The sequence below is a fragment of the Eurypyga helias genome, unplaced genomic scaffold, assembly GCF_000690775.1.
Source record: "Eurypyga helias isolate BGI_N326 unplaced genomic scaffold, ASM69077v1 scaffold12712, whole genome shotgun sequence".
NCBI lineage: Eukaryota > Metazoa > Chordata > Aves > Eurypygiformes > Eurypygidae > Eurypyga > Eurypyga helias.
In genome coordinates, this window is record NW_010237891.1 from 6,503 (window position 1) to 15,724 (window position 9,222).

At 44.2% G+C, this 9,222-nt stretch overlaps 1 protein-coding gene across 1 annotated transcript in view; it reads left to right on the plus strand.

The window, feature by feature from the left end:
- Window positions 1–5,458, plus strand: part of LOC104506633 (kinesin heavy chain) — a gene marked incomplete at its 5' end in the record, with an annotated part of 10,733 nt that extends 5,275 nt beyond the window's left edge. Inside the window, 4 exons of the mRNA XM_010147643.1 lie at window positions 673–744; window positions 1,544–1,648; window positions 3,768–3,984; window positions 5,016–5,458. Coding sequence (XP_010145945.1) covers window positions 673–744; window positions 1,544–1,648; window positions 3,768–3,984; window positions 5,016–5,122 — 501 coding nt within the window. The remainder of the gene's footprint in view (window positions 1–672; window positions 745–1,543; window positions 1,649–3,767; window positions 3,985–5,015) is intronic.
- Window positions 5,459–9,222: the final 3,764 nt, after the last annotated feature.

The window sequence follows — 9,222 nt, forward strand, 5'->3', positions numbered from 1 at the left end:
ATTTAAACTCCAGTAAAATGGAAAAGCTAAGGTTGCTCTTACTAACTTTGGGAAGACAGATCTCTCCAGTATGGGATTGGGGCGAACTGCCAATCCATATAGGTTCCTTTCCCGCAAATGATTTAGCGCTTCCATCCTTCTGGGAGTAGGCGCAGGGTGGCCACGTCTTGTGTCACAGCTCCAGTCTGGAGTGAGTTGATTATTTCACTGAGCCCGAGAAGCTGACTCATACAAAGAAAGCTGGGAAAGCCCAGGTTTTCGCCCAAACTTAAAAAGCACTTCAGTGCCTGTGAAGAAGCTTTCAGAGCGGGCCGGTGTGTTTGCCACAGGGGGAAGGCAGCGCTTTCACGTCGCTAGGCGTGTGTAACCGTGGCCGACTTGTGAGACTTCAGCTTTCTGCTGTTGGCTCCCCACACGCTGAGGAAGAGTTGCCCTATCTTCTGAAATAGCTGCGGCCTGGTGAACACCTTGGGAGGGGCAAGAGCTCTTCGGTGGGGAACAGCGGGGGCATGGCCTGAGAGCTGCACGTGCCTGCAGGCAGGTACATCTCTAAGCAAATCACACTAAAGGCATATTATCTACTCAAATCTGCAGAGAAGTTTTACCCTGGAGTATCTACTATGTCTTCCTGGTTTGTGCTTTTTTTTTTAATTGTGATTATTTTGATTCCAGGCAAGAGAACTTCAGACTCTTCACAACCTACGCAAACTCTTCGTGCAAGACCTCACCACCCGCGTTAAAAAAGTAAGGCTGCGCCCTTTTAAACCGAGGTCTTGTCTTTCTTTGCAGCATTCTTGTGATGTGCTGGAAGCCTGTAGTGCGTGTTGCTACAAAATGGGTTATTGTCTTTTGCACTAACAGTGAGTAATAAGATTAAAACTCTCCTGGTGTTTATTAGTTTTTATTTAGTCCTGATTTGGTAAGGAGAAGTCTTGGTGGAGAAGTGAAGTGAAGCAACTCAATTCAGTTCAGTTACAACATTCTCAAAGATGGTATTAATGGGTACCAGAAATTATTCAGTATAACTTGCACTGACATACGCTACACGGAATACTGTGGTCCTTTCTTCCCATGGACTTATGACTAGGCAGCCTTTTCCTGGCAAGATTATTATCTGGCAGAAATTAATGTGGTTTTGAGTGTTGAATAAGAGGCAGAAGCTGCATAAATTGTCAAAGTGTCGCGATGCTTTTAGGTCCTTCAGAGTAGTTTTGGGGAAGAGTTTCTATACTTTCTTTTTTTAAGACTGAAAACTCCTATCACATAAAAATGCCTCCCAGGAGTGGAAAAAAAGAGGGAAGAGGGGTTTTACCCACTAAAATCTGTAATTTTCCTATTCAGGATCTCCCCCATAATTGTTCAGTAAGAATTGTCTATTTTTTGTGTAGCCAATGTGGCTCTCGAACATCAAATGAACAGTTAAAATAAATCCTCTTTAATCTGGGGCTCTGGAAGACTTTTCCACCTTTGGGAAACTTAAATTCACAAAAGACATGAGCTTGAGTTTCTCCCTGGCTTTGCTGAATGCTGCAACTCTGTGCAGAGCGTTGAACTCGACAGCGACGACGGGGGTGGAAGTGCCGCGCAGAAGCAGAAAATTTCCTTTCTTGAGAACAACCTGGAACAGCTTACGAAGGTTCACAAACAGGTAGGGGCTGCCTTCCCCCCTTCCTTGTTACTATTAAGTCAAAAGCAGTTGTGTCTTTTTTCACTGATTAATAGTAATCGCTTCTGAAACGTCAGCTATGGGAAAAGCTGTGCATGTATCACTGGTCTGTAGTTACCTTTTTTTTTTATGTTTAAAAGGATAATTTTTGAAGGTATCGGGTACTGTCTGAGGAAATGGTACCTATAGTTCTGCTCAGAGGCACCCTTGGAGGTGACTTGGCTGGAGTCAACCGGAGAGTATGAGAACAGAGAGAGAGAGATTTTCTGTGCAGCTTAAGGGCTGCTGAGGTTGGCCATTTCTGGGCATGTCTGTCTGTCTCCTCCCTCTTTCGTGGAGTTCCGCTTTCCTTTCCAATTCTGCCGTTCAGAGAGACAAGGGCTACAGAAAGCCCTTCACCCGAGGTGCTCAGTGTGCAAACGGGGGGTGGAGGGGATGTGGGGTAGGCGAGCGCTTTGGCTGTTCGTCAAGGAAAGAGCCTTACCCTCCGCTTACTGGAAGCGTGTGTATGTCAGTGGTGTATGTATATAGCACCTCGAGACCTAAAACTGGATCATTTCCTACGGTCTCTTGTCAGATGTCAGTGTTTCTGAACTGTGTCCCCCTGAGCATAAAGTGGTACGGATGCTCTTGATTTCATCTTCGCACGGTGACAGAACACCCGTGAGGTTTTCCGAATCTGTTATTAGCGAGACACAGTGTTCTCCGAGATTGGCTTTATTTCTTCCTGTGGGAGTGCCAAAGAAGCCAGCAGTGCCGGACCGTGACAAGTGCCCACAAAGGTTCAGTATCTTGAGATTCCCAGCGAACAGATGGTTTGAAGACCTAGTTTCTAAATTTGGAAATCAGGACATGTTAGGAGCACTTTGCCTTTTGCTGTTTTGCCTGGGTTTGCACTTGGTTCACACATCTGCTGGGTTCTCAGATATGGATTTTTATAGTTCTCATCAGCGTCTATTTACTCAAAACCAACTCACGAGAAACTGAAAGGGAAAAATGACATTGGACTTGACCTGAACGTGACACCATCCAGCTCTTCTTTCAGATCATAACTATTTGGTAAAACAAGGGTTCAGCACTTGCAGAAAAAGCCCATTGTGACAATTCATGGGTTTTTTTAGCTTTGTTTGTGTTTTTCTTCTGGCACTGAGCCTGGACTGGCAGGTGTAAAACATTTTCATTGTCAAACAAAGTGTGAATGTTAGAACAGGCTGTTGCTTTACTGGATTATTAATGTGGTAGATTAAGCCACTTTCTTCCCTTTGCTCAAGTAAAGGGAGGATATCTCCTTTGGAACAGTTTTCTGTTGACTTCTAGTAGTGGTGTAGTCTGTTCAGTAGAAATTGTACTGGATTTTCTGTTTGCATCAGGTTTTTATTCATGAAAACATCAATTTTCTATGTCAGCTATTGCTGCATGTGAAGTTGGATGTTATTTGGATAATGGATAGACCTCGCTCAGGTTCATATTTAATTAAGGAAGTTCATGAAGTCAGAGTTGCATATAATCATCCCATTTATAGCTACAGGCCTTAAGTAATGTCTTAGCAATGTTTGAGGCATTGAAGTTTCCACTTTTCCCATATGCCTGAGTAAGGAACAAGTAGGTAAGCATGCCATAACCAGTGGAGACGATGAATTTTTGGTGCTACCCAGTCTAGAAGCCATATCCAGTCATTGCCATTTTGAAACAATGAGGTGATGAAGTATTTGTGAAACGCTGGACATTTCTGCGTTCTGAACAAACAGAGTTTCTTAACGTCTAGAAGAGTGGATGTCGTAGTAGCAGGGTTTGTCCTCGGCCCTCCCCTTCCAGGATCAGATCTGGGAAGTTTTGTTGAATGGAATGAAGTCACTTGTTCTTTGGTCTTTCTGGAAAACTTAAATTAATGTCATACCTCAGTTAGGCAAATGAACTGCATGATTAAAAATAAATCTCTCTTTGACATAAGCTTTTTACAGTCATTTCTGGAAGAAACTCGTTTCTTTCATTTGTAGCATACAAGGTGTGAAGAGGAATCGGTGGTACGTTCTGTCTCTCCTTGTAAAGGACTTTTCCCATGAGTTCTCACAAGGTATTTTTGAAACTTCTTCTCTTGCAGTTGGTACGTGATAATGCAGATCTTCGTTGTGAGCTTCCTAAGCTGGAAAAACGACTTCGAGCTACGGCAGAGAGAGTTAAGGCCCTGGAGAGCGCACTGAAGGAGGCCAAGGAAAACGCCATGCGAGACCGCAAACGGTACCAGCAGGAGGTAGATCGCATTAAGGAGGCCGTGAGAGCCAAAAACATGGCACGGCGAGCACACTCTGCTCAAATCGGTAAGGACATGGAGCTAAAGGGTTAGTGGTTGCTCACATACTTCACGGTTGGTCTGTTTGCTCATGTTTGAGTAAAGGGGGCTTTGAAAGCGGCAGCTGGGGGCAAACCACAGGGTCTGATCCTCTGCTGCACAGGAATCTTCAAAGACTTCACTTTTTAATAGAATCTGCCCCACCTAACGTTTAAAGCGCCTCTGCTGTTTAACTCAGTAAATAAGTGGCATAATGGGTCATGTGTGCCCTTCTAGTGACCTGAAAACCTGTCTCTCTAAATTAGTCTCTCATTTTCTTCCTCCTCCCCCACGCTCCTGCTTTCGTGCTTTCCTTGCCTTTCTGGACCTTGTCCCTTCCTCTCTTTTTCCCTGATTATTCCTCCTTGTGAGTTAATTTGGACTGTGTCAAGTCAAAATCCTTCCAGTGTAGTTCAGCTTGATACGTCTTTGTGGCACAATCTGAATGCCTGCCTGCAGTCAAATGCTTGATACGTCTTTGTGGCGCAATCTGAATGCCTGCCTGCAGTCAAATGGTCTTTAAGGTGGGGCAATGTTGTTGGAATTACTAAAGTAGAAGGATAATGTTTTGGATGGAGATGCTAATACTGGTGTCTCAAAACCTGAGAGAGAACTAGGCAGCACATGGTATTTCCTGCTGTGTGCCACCTCTTGTAGAAAGCCACTGACCCCTTTGTCTCAGCATCTTCTGGAATGATGCAAATAGTCAGATTGGACATAGAAAGTACATCGCTGACCACCGAGTGGGTCATGACTTCCCTCTGTTGTACAGACAGTCCATAATGTTTGCATAGATGAGGGGATGGTTGGCGGCTCTGTCACAAGCAGAAAATGGATGTATTTGTTGTTGGCCGAGGTAAGGGAGTGCTGTGTTCAGCATCAGAGCTAGATTGCAGACTACTCTGCCAAGCACAGCTCCATGTTTGGAACCAATGGGGCTTGTAGTAGAGGAGAAGGTGAGGTAGAAAACCTTGTGTGAAAGCTAAACGTCTCCTTTGGTTTCCTACTTGTACTCTGCAGCCAAGCCCATCCGCCCTGGTCACTACCCAGCGTCTTCTCCAACGGCTGTCCACGCCATCCGAGGGGGAGGGATGTCAAACTCCAGCTACTACCACAACACCAAATAGACGAGAAGTAAGACCGTAGTAACTTACTCATCTGTTCTTTCACTGATCACCCAGTTTCCTTAGATTTCAGCCCTGTTCTTAGAAGACCCGCAGTATTTTTTTCGAGTTCTAGTCGGGGTCATTTGCTGGTAATTTCACTGTGAAAAGTTTCACTGTGAAAATTAGCAATTTAAATGAGCAGTGCCTTGTTAGGATGCTTTGCAAGCTGCTGATGAGAGTTTTTTTTTTAATGACTTATCACTTAAAGCTTTTTTAATAAACTAAAATGCTCTGCTAAATCTGGACTGAAATTCACACACAGAGGTGTGAAACTTGTGTAGTAAAAATAGAGTTCCAGGGGTTCCTTCTGCCAGTGTAATTTTCTGCTTTCTGTAACGTGAGTATGTTTTCATGTTGTGATATTCCAGCCTGGGACGGGGGTAGAGCATCCCAAAGTGGCAGCAGCACAGAGCTCTCAAATTGGCAAAATTAGCTTTATTTTTTTTTCCCCCTTTTGCTTTGCACTTACTCATCTCCCTTCTGAAAGCAAACATAAATATTTTACTTTAATTGCAAGGGCTTGAGGGTTTGTCCTAAGCAAAAAATCTCAGTCTGGAAAGATGAGCAGCATATTCGCATGAGAGTGCTCCATGCACCCTGTCCTCCCATTTATTTCTTTAAAAGCTCATTACTTCTGAGATGTTTCACACCTGCTGATATTTTAGATGGTCACTGTGTTCCAGCCATACTAAGGGTTGAATGATAGTGAGCGGCTGTGAAAAGCAGCCAGAGTTTGCTTTTTTTCCCTCCTTGAGGATTAGTTCTTATCTCTCTGTTCTGATAGTATGTGGTTTCTTTAGGCACTCAGCATTCTTGGGTGTGCTTTTTTTTTTTCTTTCCTTTTGTTTTGGAGAACGTTGCATGTTGTGCATGCATGCAAACCATCCATCACCTCGCACTCAAGCTGTTCTCGTGTCACCTGGGTTGTTGCTGTTCTGTTTTCCATGAGCCCTGTGGCTACAAGCCACATGCTATCCCTTTGGATGAATTACGGCAAGTCTTTGAGTGCTTTTGTGCATTAGTTCATTCTGAGCTGAAATTTGCTTTTTTTGCAATTTGCCAAATGTGGTAGCTTCTGTCTACAGCACGGCATTCCCACCTCCGAAAGGGCAAAGGGAAAAGGGTGTGATACAGAGGCATGTACAGTATTTCCAGACATCCATCCTAACGGCTGCTCTGCAGGGAGAATGCTGCTCCCTGCCTGGGCTGACCTTTAATGCATCATCTGCCGTGAAATTAAGTGTCAGACTCAAACAGGCCACACGTTGGGTACAGGCACGTGTCAAGTGAACAACTGCAGGTTAATCAAAGTGATTAACAAAATAAATGGGCTTAAAACTAGGTGAGTGTATAACAAGATGGGACTTGGGAAGTCCACAAAAAACAATCAGAAAGCAGAGAATACCTCGCGTGTTTTAGAGGCTGAGTTTTAGCTTTGAGACGATTTAGAGGATGAGCAGATTCAGGCCACGCTTGGAACACGTTGCAGAGGAGCTCATGGATAATAGGGATGGAAGAAAAGAAGATGGAAGATTTTAGAAGAAACGGAGTAAACTTAGAGATTTATGGTTGTGGAAAATTTTAGGAAAAAAAAAATTCTGGAAACCCAATGGAAGCCCGAGAGGTTGGCATGGAGCCGTTGAAAAGGTGTGTAGGTGTGGTTGTTTCTTAACTGACCGTAGAGGTGCTGTATGGCTTTCATCAGTCTGCTTTCCTTACTGCTCGACTGAGCCCAACGCCCGACAGCGTTCTGACTTACGTATTACACGTAAGTCAACAGTCAGAAACGTCGCGGGAGTTAACTCAATGAATTATGGGTCCTTTCCGATGCAAGATATCCTACAAGTCTGTTCTGTGATTGCTACTTCAGAAAACTGTATTTTAGACATTATGACTGGGTTTTAAACTCAGTCAGGTCCCAGATTTTTTGCACACATCTAGGAGGATGTCTTGAAGATGTAGTAAACCAAGCGTGGCAGTGATTGAAGAAGGTCAGTTCTAGCCATTTTTGGTCCTTCGGATAAGAAGATTGGTGGCAAATGGCAACTATTTGGTTACCAAAGGATTTTGGGAGTATCAGAGTAATCTGAATTCTGAGCTTGTTGGATGACAGCTCAGGGGGCTGAGTGAGAGTGTTAGTAAAGTTACTGCTTGTGCAGGGAAGCTTTTATACAGATTATTTTGATAAAGTCGCCGAGACATTTCTACGGCCCGTAGAAGCACACCATGCTTTCCAACGGCACGGTTGTACACAGCTGGAATTAGAGCAGAACTGTCTTTTCTGTTCAGCTAACAGCGGTGAAATAAAGCTGGGGTTTCTATAGAAATGTTTGCTGTCAAGGATCTCTCTCTGGAATGAAAATTTTATACCATGGTGAGGGGCAATTTGTCTTACGCTCATTCATCATGCACGGCAAAGATAACGGACACTTCTGGCTGTTAGACTGGTCAGTGATTATGATTTATTAAGCCAGCAGCCTGCCCTGTAGGTAGCAGCCAGTGTTGCTTCTGCTGGTTTTATGAAGTTCATTGGTGACATTTTTTTCTGCAGAGCTGGGCCAGCCCGTGAGACGAGGCTCAGACTTTGCCTGGCTTGGGTGATGTTGCCGCGGTGCAACGTGTGTGATGTAAGGAGAGGATTTCTAGCCCAGGAAGTGGAGTGTTTGATGAATAACAGTAGCAGATGTCAGAGAAAGAAATGTGAGCCTTAATAAAATGTGGTCCCGAAATTGTAAATTGCTGGTAGGTGGCTTAAACAGGAGACTCAGGAGGCCAAGGAGTGTCTGCAAATCCCTATGAGATTTGAGATGTGAGGCGAGGTGGAGCCCCTCTGCCATGGGGACAGGCTGGGAGCGTTGGGGGGTTCAGCCTGGAGAAGGGAAGGCTCCGGGGAGACCTTATTGCAGCCTTCCAGTGGCTGGGGGGGTACAGGAAAGCCGGGGGGGACTTTTTCCAAGGGCAGGGAGTGACAGGACAAGGGGTAACGGGTTTAAACTGAAAGAGGGAGATTGAGATGGGACATCAGGAAGGAATTCTTCCCGCAGAGGGTGGGGAGCACTGGGACAGGTTGCCCAGAGAAGCTGTGGATGCCCCATCCCTGGGAGTGTCCAAGGCCAGGCTGGATGAGGCTTGGAGCACCCTGGGCTATGGAAGGTGTCCCTGCCCATGGCAGGGGGTGGCACTGGGTGGGCTTTAAGGTCCCTTCCCACCCAAACCATTCCATGGTTCTATTATTCCTTGCCCTGTCCACACAGGACATGTTTTTGAAAATACTAGTGCAATGAATTTGTTACCTGGGAGATGCCTCAAACCTAGATTTCGGAAATAATCAGAAGGGGAATTCAGACTGGTGCAGCTAACAGGGTAATTACTGCAGTAGAAGTCCTGCTTGGGTTGCAGCTCATTTCTATAAGGTGGTGCTGGACTTGGTACAACCGTGCAGCTAAATTTATGCCAGGGTTTCATGGAGTCAGCCTCAGGATTTCTAAATGTTTATTTCTGTAGCACAGTTTTGAGCCAGTTCTTACAGTTTAATCTTTCCTGTTTTAACAGAAATGGTTGAAATGTATTCTTCAACGTAATTCTTACAAAGTGCTTTAATTTTGGGGAGAGAAGTATTTCGACAAAACCTTAAGGAACAGTACTCCCTTGAGTAGCTGCAAATCATGTCATGTGCGTGGTTGCACATTAGTTTCTCTGCTGGTGAACTACAGAGCTCAGTTGTATATTGTTGTATTTAAAGCTGCCCATGGGAATACTTTCTAAATATAATGAAACACAGTGCAGGTAGCAGAGAAGGTTAATATTAAAGTTTTTCAAATAATACCAGGAATTTAAAAGGCAAAAAAATATGATGTGTATTAAATAGGAACAAAACAACCAAACCAACCCCCAAATTGTTTTGACTTTTTCATGCTGCCTCACAAGGTTCAGGCCAAATCCTGCAGAAAATTGTCAAAGTCACTGTATGGTTTGGTTTCATACAGGTTTTTTTTTTCTAAATCATTAAAACAAACCTGTAATAATAATAACTTTTAGAAATGGAAATAAGCATAAAGGCA